Source organism: Drosophila santomea, chromosome 2R (assembly GCF_016746245.2).
Source record: "Drosophila santomea strain STO CAGO 1482 chromosome 2R, Prin_Dsan_1.1, whole genome shotgun sequence".
Classification (NCBI taxonomy): domain Eukaryota; kingdom Metazoa; phylum Arthropoda; class Insecta; order Diptera; family Drosophilidae; genus Drosophila; species Drosophila santomea.
In genome coordinates this window covers 15,996,442-16,014,336 of record NC_053017.2, presented here as the reverse complement: position 1 = coordinate 16,014,336, position 17,895 = coordinate 15,996,442, and the positions used below count along the sequence as shown (strand labels likewise).

Here is a 17,895-nt window from a genome sequence, read left to right as displayed (position 1 = left end):
CCACCGAAAAAAGAAGGGAGAAGTACCGTTACCTCAGAGGGTGGAGAAAGGTGAAAGGAGAGTGAGTGCCACAGTGAGAGCTGAGCGGTGAGAGAGCGGTATTAATGGTGAGAATCGCAGGCGGCTCGGTCGCCAGAAGCTTCTTCTTTCTGCCTCAGTCACATTTCGCATTTCGAGCAGTGCTGCTCTCTTCTTTCCGTCGAAGGAAACGGTACATTTCCCCCACTAAACGACATAAGGCTGTTCAAAGGGTAAAATAAAATAGTTATTGTTAGAAAAAGGAAGCAAACGCGACGCGAAATGCCTGGTAACGTGTGTGAGTGAGTGTGATGCCAAATAGCAAGCAATTAATTACCGCAAGCAAATAGGAAAATCCCCATTTCCCGGATAAATCCAGTTCAGTTCAAATTGCCGCAGCATCCGCACACGTTTCTAACCTCACTTTCGTTTTGGAGCCGGTACGTACACGCCCTGAAAAAAAAAGAAGAAAACTGGGGTCTTTTCCGAACCCAACAGACCTCATTTTCATTTCCTCCTTTATTTTTAGCCAATTTTTGTGGCCTAGTTTGAGCATATTTCTGTGTCCCATTTTTTTTTGCTCGCCGTTTATTTTTAGCCCCCTTTTAGCAGCAGCCCCTGCCATGGGGGACCCCCTTGCTCCCAATAAAAAAATGTATGTCGCTGGGTTTATTATCTCATCCGGAGAATGTCGCTGCTTTTTGGCGTCGATGGTTGTAAAAAATTTAGCAGAAAATCTGACATTTCCGTTTCGCGTTTCCGCCAAAGAGCAGACCAGCTTTCCGGAAAGAGAGCGCGCCAGGAGAAAAGCAGCGAAGAGTCAGTGAAAAGCCAGTGTTGCTGAGCTTTGATGCGCGGAAAACAGGCATTCAGCCTGAAACTATGCCTAATATTGCAACGAGTTTTCCTAGAAAATTACTTAATTAACCACCGTTGTAGGTAACCCTAATATTGAACTGATACAGCCGAGAGATAAAGCCCTATCTTATCGAAAAACCAATAGAGATGTTGAGTCAGCTGGTTAGCCATTATATAAGCTGCCAACAACCCCCCGGAAAAGCCGGCAGACGCCCAGAAAAATAGTAGCAGAAAATGGTAGCCAAAGAGTGTATTTCGCTCTTCTCCGGGACAACTTTCTTCTCTTGAGACTTTGCTACACATCTCTCTCGAAACGAGAGCAGGCGCGTGAAATAATCTTGGGGAGCTTGGCAAGGAAAAAAATGAAACAGGCATTTTCCAATTGATTTTCAAGGCGGTCGACGCGAGTATTTTCCCCGAAAGTTTCATTATATATCTCACAGAAAATTAAATAAAATTCAGATAACGCTTACATTATACCCAAAACGTTGAAAATGTTTCATAAAAAACGCGAAAAGTGCAGAAAAAATTCCAAAGACTGAGCTGATATTGCATAAAAACGAAGCGATGTGTGAGTAGTGGCATCGCGCCCGGAAAACTTTTGGGGAAATTCAGAAGAGGTGTTGGTGTGTGCTCGGAAAGTAAGCCCGAAAGTATGCCCCGAGATGAATAGAGCTGCTGACAACCTGCCCATTAATGGGTCTCATAAATAATCTGTATTTAATCCGCATTTTTCCGACCAGTGTGTGTGCTAGTGTGTGTGCGAGTGTATTATTGCACTCGACAGCAAGGCGATAACATTTCAAGTGCATTATGTCATTTTCCCCGTTTTGTTGTCTACCTCCCCCTCGATTTTACTATGCTACCCCAACCCAAAACCCGCTCCCCCTTGACCATGTGTGTGAGTGCTTGCCATTTCACAGCCGAGAAAATGGAAAAATAAAATGGACGAGGACTAGGACGAGAATGAGAATGAGCAGGTCCTGTCAACAGGGCGCCATCTAATGCCGTAACTTTGTGTAATTAAAAAAAAATATAAAAATGAACAAAGCACTTGATAAGGGGTGCCTGCTGGTTTGTACATACATACATTAAGTCCCCAAAGTGTGACGTTTGAGTGACTGCGATGAAAACCATGCTGCTTATAAAAATTTTCATATTTCATACCTGAATCATCTGAAATCGAACAAGTCTTCTAATGTAATTCATAACTTTAACAATAAATTATAGAAAACATAAATAGAACGAACTAATTATCGCATTTCAAAGCATAAAAAGCTTTATGGGCCATTAATTTTCCCGAATTTCCCATTACTACAATTTTGCGGAAATCCCCCTTTTTAATGTGAGTATTGCCTGTCACTGAGGAAAGTTTTGTTTTATGCTGGCCCATTTCCGGTCAGATGAGAATTTATTCGCTCAGCCTAAAAGTAGGCAATCGATTGGTTTTTCGCCCAGCCTCTTCGTTTCCATCCATTACCATTTTCCCTTTTCATCTTCTACAAAAGAAATTCCTTGGGTTGGCCAAAACTTTTGCTTGGTTTTTGCACTGCTAGAAAAATATGGGAGAGTGTGGGATGGGTGGACCTAGCCACGCTTGGCTAAGTCGTCTATTTCGAGAGTAGTTTCCGCTATTGTTTGGCTTATTTTCGGGATGGAGCTTGAGCAGAGCTCGCAAAATGTGAGAAGTGTATGCAAAATCAATTAAAAACTCAAATGTTTGCCAGCGCACTTAGAGGGATTTTTGGGGGGCACGTGGCAGTCAAATCTACGAAACACGCCCTCCGCACACCAAAAAAATCATTTCCGTGCGCCCTTTAATAAGAAAACAAACACTTTTGTGTGACTTAGTCAAAAAGTTATAAACACATGGTGTCTGTTTACGCATCTAAAGTATTACTATTTGAAATTTCGAATATATACTATACTTAAGTGTGTTACTTCGCTAAAAGGTATTGATGACGTACGTACATCGCTGATATTTTTCTCACTAAGTGATTCATTGCTAAGCTATTTTTCAAAGTGTTTGTTTGCATGGACTCTCTTAGGTTTCAATGACCAAAATAGTAGGTCTGTTGAGTATGAATGAAAGTGGCTACGCCAATCCCTAAGTGCAAATGTAACCTGGTAATTGGTAATGAAGGTATCTAACCTTCAGATATTGCCTTCTTTGTATGTGTTTTAAAGCCGTTTAACTCATTTTAAGTCATACTTTAATCAATTACTTACATGAAGTATAGTATAGGGTGTTTTTTTTAGAGGTATAGAACTTTAAATTGCAATAAAACAACGATGGATTATTCGATTGACATGAATTTTATTGACATGAAAGATAATCTTGTGGCATTACATTTTAAATATGATTTCTGGCATATGACCGCCACGGCTGGCTCGGATGTAGTCCAATCTGGACGTCCAATTTGCAATGACTTTTTCCAACATTTGGCCGTATATCGGCAATAACACGGCGAATGTTGTCTTCCAAATGGTTTAGCGTTTGTGGCTTATCCGCATAGACCAATGACTTTACATAGCCCCACAAAAAGTAGTCTAGCGGTGTTAAATCACAAGATCTTGGAGGCTTATGAAAAATCGGGAACAACAGCAATCTCGTTTTGGGCCCATTCGACGAATCTACGCCTTGCTTGATGATCGTTTGGTTTCAATTCTTGCACGAGTTGGATTTTGTAAGCACGCATGACGAATTGCCAAACCAAACTGAGAATAAATCACTTGACAGCTGTTAAATCGGTCGCCATCTTGAACAGTAATGCCAACTTAAAGTTCTATACCTCTAAAAAAAACACCCGTTATATGATAAAGCATAATTGAACATCAATCACTCTGAACACAAGTTCTATTACATCATTAATAATTCCTATTGATAAGTGAAAAGCTGTTTCCAGCTGAGAAATTATTATTGATTGCTAGTTTCGAGAACAAGTTTTCAGAGCACTATTATTTATTAAATTATAAATTACATTAAGTATAAGACTTGTTCATTTATAGTAATGAGAATTATAAAATTTTTTGTCTGACATAATACTATTAATTGGTTGTGTACTTCATTTTGTAATCTTTTGCAAGGGTTTATGGAACATTTTAAAATTGCCTAACATTTGTTTTTCAGTGTACTCGATTAGTTCTTGCAGTTAACTGTGGTGAATTAATCACCTCCCCGCCCACTCGTTTACCCTTTTTCCAACCGCAAGTGTGACCTGCCTTTCAATTAGACACGAAAGTTTTTTTGGTCAATTTGGCCGTTGGTGTTTGGCTATGTTTTCGTGTTAACTGTTACCTGGTGGCAAGTGCAAGATTATGCATGCACACGCACACAAAGGCAGCGGCAGATACCTGATACTGCTGAAGTGTACTTTGACCTCTTTCGGATCTGCCGGCGTCGCTGCCGGCGTCTGTGTGAGTGGTCAATGTCAGTGCCTGACCACATATCCAATTTCTTCTCTTCCTCCTCCGGTTTTCGGTTTTCCACGACTTGTTTTCCACACACACCGTTCTTTTGCGGCTTTTTCAATTAAAGCTTGTTGCACGCTGCCTCAGTCGGCGTCGCTCTCTTTTTCGCTCTCTTCTGGGGATCTCAAATACATATGGCATCACAAATCTCGCAACAGAAATCTACGTGTCCGCCGCTCTCTCTTCGCGCTGCTTTCTTTTGTGCGCCTTTCTTGGCAGCGCAGCTTTGAAGCCGACTGCATAAATCTTTCACTTCTTTGAGGGCCAAGTTTAGTTCAGTTCCAAACGGCCGACGAAGCGGACGCGTCGCTAAAAGATCACACTTCGTATATATATATATATATATATAAATATATATATGTGTACATATAGTATATGGTAAAGAAAAGCAGTTAATAAAGTTAAGAAAGCGGGCAAAGAACGGTCAACTCTCTCACGCACTCTCCCTCTCTCGGTCGCTTGATTTCTTTGCGCCTGCGCAACGGTCATTCTTCGTCTTTCCTCTCTTCGCACTCTCTCGCAAAAGTGAAAATATTTGGAGAAATTTCTTGGGGGCTACCAACGAAGACGAAGAAGCAGCAAAAGCAGCAGCAGAAGCAGAATTTCGGTCTCGAGTTTTTTAGTGTGTCAGGAGTGGGCATAGTTATCGGTATCATCGTATCTTGCCTTGCCAGTAGTGTCAACAACGAAATAAAGAATTGTCTACCAAAATAGTTTTCGCGTTCTATCGTTCTCAGTTTTTTTCAACGCGATCGAACGGCCAGCAAAAACACCGCAAGTGTCAAAAGTTCCGCAAAACCGGAAATCACAACAAACGAATTCGCAAGTCCCCCCAATGTCAATGACCTAAATTCGGGGCTTCTCGGAAAAACAAAGTGGGAAAAATCAAATCAAGTCAATGCAAACACGACTTGCTGCTGCAGCATCTTCAGCGTCTTCGATTAGAGCCAATAGCATCGGCTTCATGTTTGCCTGACAAGTAAGTGCAAGCCAGGCTTGGCCCACAAATATTTAAGCTGTTTCCTTTTTGGTCGGATTATGCAATTTCAGTTTTAGCTAATATTTGACCCACGTTAAAACGTTCAACTGCCGTGCAGCTTCGAAAATATATCGCGCGGCGTTGAGCAGTTTTATAATAATACTTTTTAAGAACTTTATAGATATTCCCAGGCAATGACCCCATTTAAAATTGGCGCTCAAAATTTTTTGATGTAAGGTACATGTACAAACATGCAGTTTTTATGTTAAAAGCTATTAATCTCAAAACCATTAAAATTCCATCACCAAATACAATTTGATGCGCTTTTGAAGTCCATGATTTCAGAATCGAATAAAAGTATGAATTAACAGTCACGTGGAGGTTCAGTTTATAGAAGTTCGCCTGTAGTAATATGCAGGCTGTTGCTGCGAGAAAGTTTCAAGAGGCAACTAATATTTTCGAAATTTTTGTTGCTGTATATTTGTAATATTAATCATTGCATATTTACAAATAAAATTTGCACACAGACGAGACAACGATTAGCGACAACGAAAACGAAAATGAAAACGATAACGACAGCAGAAAGACGTTGGAGCATAATAAATAAACATGGATCATGGCCACACACACTTACTGCCACAAAGATACTACATCTCAGATTGCAAAAAAGAAAAACCAAAAACCGAAACAAAAAAACCAAATAGCCAAAAAGCCAAAAAACCCTTCAAAGACACTGCAGTAAAATGAGTGGGGCAGCGGCGGTCGGTCGATTGTTTATTTAATTTTTACATTTACAAATATCATTACACCGATTTCTGTTTTTTTGTGGGCTAAATATCTGTCTCTCGGACGCGGACAATGTGTCATAATTGCGAACCCACATTGACTTGACCCACATTTCTGGCTGGGAGTGGAATGGAGCGAAGTGAAATGAGTGGACGCATGCGCAAATGCATCGACAGCAAGCGCTGAGCTCAGCTGAAATTATTGCCACAGTCAATACGGCCTGGTCGAATACGTTAATATGGCATATAGTATCGGTATTTCAGTATCGGCTGCGCTATCTCCCGCGTTCGAGAAGGCGACATTTTTCTATTGATTACGTGCCTGGCCTACCAGAGCGCCCCCTCGAATTTCTTTTTCACTTTCGCAACTCTGGGCTAGATTCATTCTACTTGGCCACGGGGCTAATGGTCATACTCAAAATGGGTTACGGAGCCATTAAGCCAGCCACTTGGCATTCAGATCGATTGTTTATTGAGCTCACACTTTCGCAGGCCTGTGACGTAAAGCTCGGTGCGAGGTTTTTTTTTTTGGTAACTGCCGAATCTTCCTCGAAATCTCTTTATTTTGACGACTTCGTGTACCACAGATATTGTATTTATCTGAAAACTTCACAACAATAAATAAGGCACAGAAATGTCCATATTTTGTTTACCTGGCATATTTACCAATAGGTTACATTTCATATTCCTCCAACAATTAAACAAATTCCTAAGTGATTAGCATATGTGGCTTCACATGAAACTGATATTTTTAGATAAAAAGTACTCAGACTTGTTCCTATTTTGCATATTATACATATGCATATTATACATTATACATTAAACAATTTTAGATAAAAAGTACTCCGACTTGTTCCTATTTTGCATATTGTACACATATGAATAAAAAGTGTACCCAAGCATGCTATTATTCCCTATAAACCTGAATTTTTACTATTACGATCTAGCATAAGCATGTGCATTAGTTGTTTAAGTCTATCACCTTGTGTGCCCTGCTAATTGCACTTTGTATTATATTCTGAGCTGCCACCTAATTGAAATGCATTTTGAGTTCCAGACTTGAACTCTCATATGAATGGACCTCGTTTCACAGTTCACAGCTTATATGAAATGGATCTTATCTTAAGGTCTAGTCCTCCATAAATCTTAATCTTACAATTGCAAAGCCCAAATTGTTTTTGATTATTCAAATTGGCCGACAGAGACCTCTTTTAATTGCAGCCCGACTAAAAGAATGTTTTAATTGAGCCAGTAGACATTACGTCTTTGCTCATGTGACCGGACTAAAAATAAGATGAACTGTATATTAAAATTGTGAATTATTTAATATCTAGCGAGCGCGTGTTGGTGCGAGGGGGATGGAGGCTGAGCTTTTAAATTGGGTAGCTAATCTGCTGACTAGCCCGAATGGGGGGTACCACGGACAGGTGAAGGGGCTGGGGAGCCCCCATTATATACACAGTTAAATTTAACTTTTATGCTGTAAACTGCGAGATCGCTTTTGTTTGTTAATCAAGCCACACGAATTATGGGCAGTGGGAGGGAGATCCCACAGATCCGAGATCCATTCTATCCAACCCCCTACAGATTTATTCAATTACACACAAAGCATAGATAGCTTACGATAACCACAAGAGCAGACATAGTCGACCACTGGCCGCCAGTGACAACCGGACAGGCCACAATTCCAGAGCCTCACTCAAAGGTTCAATAGAATAGAGGGCACAGACCCATTATGCGCACTCACACATGGGTCACAATGGGTCCATACGAGTATATGTAGTATATCCACACACATCTGTCCAGCATCCGCCGTGGCTCGAGGTCTACGGGTTTACATAATGAGGGGCCTCCCATTGTTGAAAAGTGAAAATGCATATTTGAACTTTCGTTTGTGGTCAATTCAGTTCGATTCGATGCGGTCCGAGGCGAAAGAAACCCATCCGTAAACGAGACGAGCTACCAAATTGCCAAAACAAACAGGTTGACACCGCCGCCAAGGGATACAAATACACCTCAGAATCGCACGGCTCGTACGACTATATCTTTGCGGCCATCCTATAGACGATAGTCCGTTCGCATGCGGAAGCATTCGACGCGGCTGTAAGTTTATATATATATATCGCCATATATATATATGGCGAAGGCCTGAGTGCTAAAGACTCGTAATCCGAAAGCAACAAGCTCCAAATGAGGAAACAGCAGGGCCCGAAGAGAGGAGACAGTGTAGAAAAGAGCAAAGAAGAAACGCGGCTAAAGACGGGTCTTCGACCATGGGAGAAGCACACGACTGTGGATGTGGTCGAAACAAGAAATACCCTTGAGGAAGTTCCTCTTACGTCTATTGAAATCTAAGATTCTCAATGTGTTTCACGTAATTAGGTAGTACTAGGTGGTTAGCAGACGCCCTCAAATTGAACAACACTTGTTCTCGCACGTTATAAGTGTGTTAAAGGTCAAATGAGTTGCTAATCTGTAAACAGAATGAGTTGTTTCCATAATCATTATTCGTTTTTGTCAACGATTAGCTCGCTGGATCCTAATTAATTACGGGCAATAATGATTGATTACTATTTATCCTATTTAGTGTCTTAATTTTATTAAAGCAGTCTTATTTTTTTTGTTAATTATATTGGTTTATATTGGTTTCCTTGATGAAATGATATTTTTCTGTAAATCCAAACCCCTGAAAAATGTATTCCTTCATAACTCTGTCAGAAAACCTATGGTCAGCTATCAAGGGTATGGGTAGGGTACAATTGGTGAAGCGGTCGCTTCCAAATGTCCGGCAAGTCGATGCTGATGACGATGACGAGGTTGCTGATGATGATAATGCGGCACGATTATAGGAAATGGGTCAGACAATACACGGGCAGCGAAGACTGGTGTGTAACTACCTTGTCAAGGCAGGTTGAATGTTGAATGTTTACCGTTTAACAGCACACACGCAGATACATTTCGGTCTTCATGTTTGGTTAACACGCTCCGTGGGGCGGTGGGCGGGAGGCGGGTGTGGGGAGCGGTGGTGGGGTATAGGGGCGTGGCTGGGCCAAAGAGATGGTTCGATGGTCGGTTCATTTGCCTCTTGTCGCTGGCGCGCAAATTTTCGTTGCAGTTGGTTGGACAGCGGGAAAGACAGAAGTGCGAGCAGAGGGGGGAGGGTGAGAAAAAGTTGATTTTCAAGAAATTTCACTTTAGAATGAAGAGGAACCAGTCGGCGAAGTTGGCCAGGTCTCAGCGACTCGAGGCTTCATTGATAAATTTACAGTTACGTGATGAGGCCGCCGTGATTGCCGCGTCTCAAATTGGTTTAAGCTTTAATTATTTAGCCGCGACTTAACTAGTTCAGCGGATATGGCCGGCCCTCTGCGATTTGATAACATCACCACACTCGATAATTCCCGGTCGAAAGACAAACAACCAATGTGCCAATTTCTTAACACATTTCTTGGCCACATGGAGAAACAGCAACAGGGCAGCGCCGTATTTATGCCAAATCCGCGAAAGATACCCTCAAATGCAAATGACCAAAAAAGTATAAATAGTGCCAGCCATCTGTGGCGTTTGATTTTGGTACAAACTAAAAAATTGAAAACGAAAGTTTAACCAAAAAAAAAAAACCGACAACAACAAAAACAAATTTAAATACATGGAGGGAAAAAAATATTGCGGAATTTAGATATTTGAAAAAGAAGAAGAAAAAAATCAGAGACCTACAAAAGGTTCGAAAAATAAAAAGTGAAAGTCATGGGCAGACGTAGTTTGAACCCCCAAAAAATTCGTTCAAGAAACGCCACGCTTTAAGCCAACATCATCATCAACGTGACTAGTATCTCAGTATCTCAGTATCTCAGCCTGACGTCACACCCCATAAGTATATCTGTATATCGAACTACCAATCAATCTAGCCAGAAAGATACACACTCACTCCCCTGCTTCCTGGTTACGATCAATATTTGGTCAACAATAAATTTGAAATTCAATTAGCAAGGCATTTGGCGAATTACATGGCAGAATGGGGGGATACTTTCTGATGCAGGGGGTTCGAAGGTCAAACCCTTACCGGACAACCAAATAACCAAATAGTGGACGCTTTGGAGGGAAGCGATTTTTGCGGCGAAACAAATAAGATTTGTTGTTTATTTGATATGTTTTTTCCTTTTAGCCAGGGCCCTGTTGATTCACTTGTTACCAACGCTTGTTGACAAATTCATTAGGGATTTTTTACAACCCTACAGTTAGGAACTACGTCGGTTAGAACCGTTTGTTTGCATTGGCTAAGTGTGCTGCCCCTTTTACGCGAAGGTTAATAATGCCTATTTAGGTTTATAACTATTTCCTGGGAACCACCACCACCACCCCATAGACACCCAACAATCTTTCTTTCCATTTAATATGTCTCCATGTGTTGGTGGATCGTGTTTGGGGGGCTGTAGATCTTTGATTTCATAACGCAGGGCAACTTTGGACCTGCGGAGATATTATGACGTGTGAAACACTCTTAAGTGGCACTTGATCATGCGGGTCGCCATAAAGCAATAGAATCTCTCGGCTGAGCGCAGCTAAGCGCAGCTCCACTCGGCTCATGTAAAAATCGTTTAATATAGAATAAAGTGTTCCCAGACATATAGTGGGCATTCGCCAACTGTCACTGCTATCGACAGTATCGTCTCCTCGGTTCGTTTCGACGGGTCTTAAGTTTTCAGTTCTCAGTTCTCAGTTCTTAGTTCTCGGTTCTCGGTTTTCAGTTGTCGCCTTGTAAGCCGATTTAAGCATTAAGCGGATTTCGCATTCTTAGCTTTATTGTGCGTTAAATTCAATTGCGGGCATTGGATAACTTTATTCAAAATATTTGTGATGTGGAGTGCTCTATTATATATATCCTTCGACGTCATTTGCATATCCTTTTTTGTGATGGCCGATTGCCAAGCTCTTAGACGTCATAGCTTGGATTTAGGTTGCCAATCAGATGCGGCTCAAAATGATTGCTAATTTTAGCCAAGTCCCAAGGATAAATGACGTTTTGATGGATATATAATTTGATAGGTGGATGGATGGAAGGCTGGATGGATATTGCTAGCACTTTGATTTGGCTTTCGAGGGATATTCTACTTTGACATTAATTTGTTGTTTGTCGCTTATTGGGTATAGAAGCTAATAGAGAACGAAGAGGGTTAATGATTGTGTCAAAGTTTTGCAGCTTTTCACGTACGAGCTCGGATAACAAAAAATCATTAAAGGATTATTGACCGGCAATAATTGAATTAAAATTGTGTGTGACAATTACCAATTTGTTAATTTAACAATGACTGTTTTTTTTTTCGTTTAAACATTTGAAAATACTTTTATTGTACGAAAAACATGATAATCTTATGTGAGCATTTAACTCTTTGCATCCCTTTAATTAATTTGTTTTGGTTTGTCTTACAGTTCAGTAGGATACTAAACGTCGGAAGTTGTAAGAAATCGGTCTTGTTCACCCCCACCCAACCCACAGGATACACCTGCTGAACACTTTTTGTACAAAACCAACCGAAAGCAACCTCCAGGACAAGCGACTAATGGAAACATGGACAGACGTTCAACGGCGACAGAAGGATTTTCAACTAGCTTTTCGAAGGACTTAATTGAATAAATTTTTATGAACAATTCAGCAGCTTCCAAATAGGGAAAATCAGAGTAATTACTTCCAAACCGAAAGTATATCTATTAGACGGCAAGAAGGAATATAAGGGATCTACCGCCCTTGGAAACTTGAACGCACACTGCAAATGAAAAAGAACTGCTTCCTAATTTAACTTAAGCGCAGGATTCGAACCGCAGGATAATAGCACACAAAAAGGAACAACAAAAAAAGAAGAAGAAAACACATAGACAAAACCACACACAACAATCGAACATGTCACACGCGGTAGCCAACAAAACGGAAACGGAAGCAGCGCCAAACAGCAGCCTCAAACAGTCCGCAGCCCCCCAGCCCGCAAACAGTCACGATACCAAGCTGCTCAACGGCACTTTGGCCCGAACCAACGGACTAACCCATGCCGCCAGCGTGGCCACCTCCTCCTCCGGCTACGGCAGTTCGAGTGCGGCCGGATCGAACGCGGGCTCCGGCGGAGCCACCTCATCCGCGTCCTCATCCTCAGCGGCGGCGGTGGCGTCCTCGACGGCCCTGCCCTTGCCGCCCAGCAGCAACGGCCTTCAGATGCCCTACGAGCGCTTCCGGGCGGACGACACCAGCTATGTGCCCATCGCCCAGTTTTACGCGGGACGCAGTGTCTTCATCACAGGCGGAACTGGATTTATGGGAAAGGTGAGCTCTAAAATCGTATATCTTATTAGTTAAGTACGGTTTAAGTAATCACGAAAGCGCACATAACTGGCCTATCTAATTTGCGAATGATTACCGTATTCATTTCATTAAATCATTTCTTTAATTGAATACAATTTGGGTTGTGTAATCCGGCCTTAAATATTTTACTTAAAATTTAATATAATTTCGTGCGAGAGAGTAAATAGTTTTAAATTGATAAATTATCTTTTTGATTTATTAAATGTAAATTGCTAGAGATAACTTAACCTTGTAAGCATGGCTCTTATTGCATATTTTCTCATTTTTCCCAATACAAGTGTAAGGCTTTCGGCTCAACTATCCCCCATTTACTCCATTATTCTCATTTTTACCGCCCTAAAAGCCACCCGCCCACTTTCATTGCATACTTTTGTGGGCCATTGGCGAGCCACTTTTATTCACGTCACGCATACGCCTCGTGTTTATTGACTCCGAATTGAACTATTGAACCCGGCGGCCTGGTTGGGCTCGATTGAAAACTCCAAGTGTTTTCCAGTCATAAAATATGCACAAATATTTGTGTGCGCGCTGATAAACAAAAAGTCGTGGAATGGAGTGAAGTGTTGGGTGGGTGGTTTCGATGGTTAGCCACCCTGAATTTTAGATTCACTTTGTATTAGCTGTTTGCGTGCGATGTGCGTGTGTGCTTGACTTGGTTTGCTTGCTTGCTTGCTTGTTTTTTTTTTTTTTCATTTTTATTTGATTTTTAAAGCCGTAATGCTTGAGTTACGTTGAGCTGGCTCCACTAGACGATGTTGACTCATCGTCGCCTGCCATGCAAAAGCTTCATAATGCAAGTACTGTGACTGCGTCTATGCATTTGGTGTGGCTGGTTCTCCTACTCCGAGTTCCGCTTAATTGTTCTTAAAGTGGTGCAGCGGAATACCCGTTCCGTACCCTGTTCCGAATATATCCTGCGGCTGTTGTGCCAATTTTTGTGCCAGCTATTGTTAAACAGATGCACGGAGAGAAAAAGCGATTTGCAGTTTGTTAACAGAATTTCTTAATTAAAATCCAAACCCTATATGTATGTAGATGAGACTAGAATTTTGTTTCATGTCAGTATGCGAATGACAAAACTAGTTCACCAAAACTATTCGTATGCACTCCCTATTTTTTTCTCTGTAAATATTGCATGTCGCTGGCTCCTGGCTGCGTCATTATGACATGAAATCGCAGTGGCGCCGCCCAGACTCTGAGCTCGCAGTGGTGCTGTGTGTTGTTCATCGATTTTGTGCTCCTGGCACGCCCACCACCCACTTAACAGCCCACAGAAACCACCCACCCACTACCCCTTTTGTCTGACCCGGCCTGTAGTCGCTGGAATCCAGTACAATTCTCACATCGTTTTCGGGGCGGTTCACATGCCCTGCACCACACGACCAACTGGAGTGAAGTAAAGACAAACCGCAGACACCACTGAAGTGGGTCAAGTGTGTGTCATGTAACAATAATCGTTTACATGGTTAATGGCTATATTCAATGACTGAGGGGCGCTATTAATTATTCGATTTCTGATGTACCCCATTTCCAGGTTCTGGTGGAGAAGTTGCTGCGCTCATGTCCGGACATAAGGAATATATATCTACTGATACGACCGAAACGCGGTCAAGAAGTGTCAGCTCGACTTACGGAACTACTAAATGCACCAGTGAGTGAAGGAGTTTTGGATGTGTTTAAGCATTGGATTAAAATATTGTAAACATTTCATAGCTCTTCGAATCACTGCGTCAGGAGAAGCCCAAGGAACTCAGCAAAGTCATACCCATATCGGGCGACATAACTTCCGAGGAACTGGGTATTTCAGAAAAGGATCAGGTGCGTTATCTTATCGTAGTTTAAATGGAATGCACTTTAATAGAGATTCTCCATGTTTTAGAATCTACTGTGTCGCAATGTTTCCGTTGTCTTTCACTCGGCTGCCACTGTGAAATTCGATGAGAAGCTCAAACTGTCTGTCACAATCAATATGCTGGGCACGAAACGCCTCGTCGAGCTCTGCCATCGCATGCTGTCACTGGACGTAAGACTGGGATATGGTATACGGATATGGGGCGATTTCTAAATCAATTAACGCTTTTACAGGCACTAATCCATGTATCCACTGCCTATTGCAATTGCGATAGAACCGATGTGTCCGAGGTTATCTACGCACCGCCCTACAATCCCGATGATATCATTTCACTAATCAACTGGCTTCCGGAGGATATACTCGATCAGGTCGGTTACTCTGAGTGTTATATTTTAATAATTTAATAATTGAATTGATTTTTATATTTAAGCTTACACCGCGCCTGATTGGCAAGCGTCCCAATACGTACACGTTTACAAAAGCCTTAGCGGAGCATATGTTACTTAAGGAGGCTGGTAATCTGCCCGTTGCCATTGTGAGGCCATCGATTGGTGAGTAGAGCAAATGTTATACATATCATCGTTTATGTATAGATCCAATAATATGATATTTGTAATTTTTATGCAGTGACTGCCAGTCTGAATGAGCCGTTTGCCGGTTGGGTGGACAACTTCAATGGGCCAACGGGCCTGGTTTCGGCGCTGGCCAAGGGCATGTTCCGCACGATGATGTGCGAGAAGAACTATGTGGCCGATATGGTACCTGTCGATATTGTGATTAACCTGATGATTGCCGCCGCCTGGCGCACAGCGACCCGCAAGTCAAATAACCTACTCATCTACAATTGTTGCACCGGCCAGCGCAATCCCATCATCTGGTCGGAGTTTGTCCAACACGCCATGACGAGTGTGCGCAAGCATCCCCTGGGTGAGTAGAAGAGAATGGCCAAACGGACCAGATAATCCCCTAATGTGACCATTATAATTATACGGACATTGTTTACTGTTTTCCTTTTTTCCCAGAGGGCTGCCTGTGGTATCCGACTGGCGACCTGCGCATGAACCGCCCCATGAACACGCTGAATTGTATAGCCAAGCACTTTTTACCGGCCTACATTCTGGACGGTGTGGCTAGAATCATGGGCAAGAAACCATTGTAAGTTCAGTCGGCCGCTCCCCTCAGTGCGCTACTACCATTAATACTATTATCTCTATGTGTATGAATATAACAGCGTTGTCAACGTACAAAATAAAATTGCCAAAGCTGTGGAATGCCTCGAGTACTTTGCCACACGCCAATGGCGCTTCAAGGACGACAACGTCCACGCCCTGCTGCACACGCTGAGTCCCAAGGATCGCGAGATCTTCGTCTTCGACGTGCGCCACATCAACTGGGACAAGTATGTGGAGCGCTATGTTCTGGGCTTCAGGGAGTTCCTGTTCAAGCAGCGACCCGAATCGCTGCCGGCCAGCAGAAAACGCATGCTCAGGTGAGAAGTGCAGTCATTTTCAAAGGAATCATTATCATTTGCAGTTTTAAATTGAAGTTATCGAAGTTATTAATAAATATGAATTTTCTCACCTTAGGCTCTACTATCTGCATCAGCTGACCAAAGTGGTGGCGGTGCTGCTCACCTGGCGCTTTTTGATGTCGCGCTCGAAGCGCCTGAACGACTTGTGGAGCTCCTTCCTGGAGAACGCGCTCAGGATGGCACGCTTGATACCCTTTTTGTAATTAAATGCAGATGGCGACCGGTGTGGAAGCTTGGAGACAGCAGCTGCGTACATATGTATATGTGCTGTGATCTGGCCGGATCTGGCAGGATCTGCGAGGATCCTCTTCTTTGCGATTGCTAAATGCTTTAACATGGCATACATCTTAGAGGTTTTTAGCAAATAGTTATATTCATATTTTTTATATATGTTACAAATGAGTAAACAGCAGAAGCCACAACACATCCAAAAAACCACGACACAAGGAGCGTCAGCTAACTAAACATTAAAATATTGACATTACGCAATGGGGTAACTAAATGGCATCCATCACATTTATTCAGGTGCAATTATAGGTCACAGGTCACAGGTTGAGAGGGCCCGGTGTCGGTTGTTGTCTCCACTTATCTCTCTCCTTCTGCGAGATTGTACAATTTTTGTGAAATAATTTAAACGCGCAAGGAGAAAGCCCAAAGTCGAGGAGAATTCCACAGTTTTGCAAAATGACAAAGAGGATTGAGTGAATTTATTGTCGGGACTCGTCGACGATGAAGCAGTTTGCATGAATTAGTACATCCAAACCTATACGAATAAATCCAGAAATTTGAAAAGACAAACAAAACCGATTAATTCAGCAATGATTAGTGAAGAGAATAAATGAAATTAAAATAAATGGCTTGTTATTGCTTTAAAAATTACATAAACGTAACGTAAACTATGCTAATTAATTAATATTAATTATAAATATTATTACGTAACGAGCGAACATTGCATATAAATAATACGACAAGAAAAACCAACATTATTTATAATTGAATGTAGTTTTAACATTTTTACATTTACAATTAAGTTTTCAATTTATATAAAACAAAAAGCAGAAGGAGCGGAATTATATACGTCAGGAGACAAAATTCGAGATATACAAAATTCAATTTATGTATATGTATATGAAAAAAAGCCCAAACACAAGCAAAAAACTACAAAAAAAATCATACCGATAATAAATTAATGAAAACAACAAATATATTTATATATAAACATCAGAAACATAATTTCTTAGCATTTGCAGCCTAAAAACTAAATCTAAGCGTAGCCAGAAATGGAGTTTCCAAAAAATAAACTATGAATGAAGTTTTTTGTGAGAAACGCAATTAGAGAATCATGATTATGAAATTTATATTTGAATGCGATAAATTAAAATTAATAAAACACAAAAACCTATACAAACAAACAAACAAACATACAAACACATACACACATAAAAACACAGAAACCAAGACACATATAGTAAGAACATTCCATCCAGTCAGTAGGAAATCGGGTCATCAACCAACTCTTCCTCCACTTTGGACTTTTGCTTCCCGTCTCGTTTGATCGATATGGGCCAGTTAATATTGGCCGGGTTACGGCCAGGATATATAGTTCGTTCTCGGGTTCGTTTTCGTGCAATTATGAAATATCTTATGTTATGCCTAGAATTTATTATGTTTTATTTCTAAAGCGATTTGTAAATTGCAGTGCATCAATAAAATACACTTCCAAAATAATAATACAACTATACCAACGCGTTCTTCTTTTTATTTTCCCAAATAGAAACGTTTACTTAGCCTCTAGAAAAAAAATAGAAACTATCCAATAATAACAATTTCGTGACAGGGGCGTGAAACTAAAACTATGCAATCCAAATGTAAGCTATATAAAGTTTTAGTTCTCATTGGCCATGGCAAGAATTTGACTTTAGTAATGAAATGAATGAAAATAAATTGAAAAAAGGAAAAAATAATTCCAACCTAAAAAAGAATTCAATAAATGAAAATTATAAAAAAAAATCGATGGAAAATGCTTTTTAATAGCTGCCGAAGAAGGAA

General features: G+C 41.2%; 1 protein-coding gene across 3 annotated transcripts; it reads left to right on the top strand.

Moving 5' to 3' along the window:
• Positions 1-306: 306 nt before the first annotated feature.
• LOC120444871 (putative fatty acyl-CoA reductase CG5065) lies at positions 307-17,582 on the top strand. 3 transcript variants are annotated; one of them, XM_039624847.1, is made up of 11 exons: positions 307-458; positions 11,542-12,424; positions 13,998-14,114; positions 14,177-14,281; positions 14,343-14,486; positions 14,549-14,683; positions 14,746-14,866; positions 14,943-15,242; positions 15,338-15,470; positions 15,547-15,804; positions 15,902-17,582. In XM_039624847.1, exons 2-11 carry the CDS (start codon positions 12,011-12,013, stop codon positions 16,047-16,049), a joined length of 1,875 nt encoding a protein of 624 aa, XP_039480781.1. In that variant the 5' UTR covers positions 307-458; positions 11,542-12,010; the 3' UTR covers positions 16,050-17,582. The 3 variants fall into 3 exon arrangements, with proteins under 3 accessions (XP_039480781.1, XP_039480779.1, XP_039480778.1); XM_039624845.2 differs by lacking the exon at positions 307-458 and adding an exon at positions 4,998-5,326; XM_039624844.1 differs by lacking the exon at positions 307-458 and adding an exon at positions 10,729-10,869.
• The last annotated feature ends 313 nt before the right edge of the window (positions 17,583-17,895 follow it).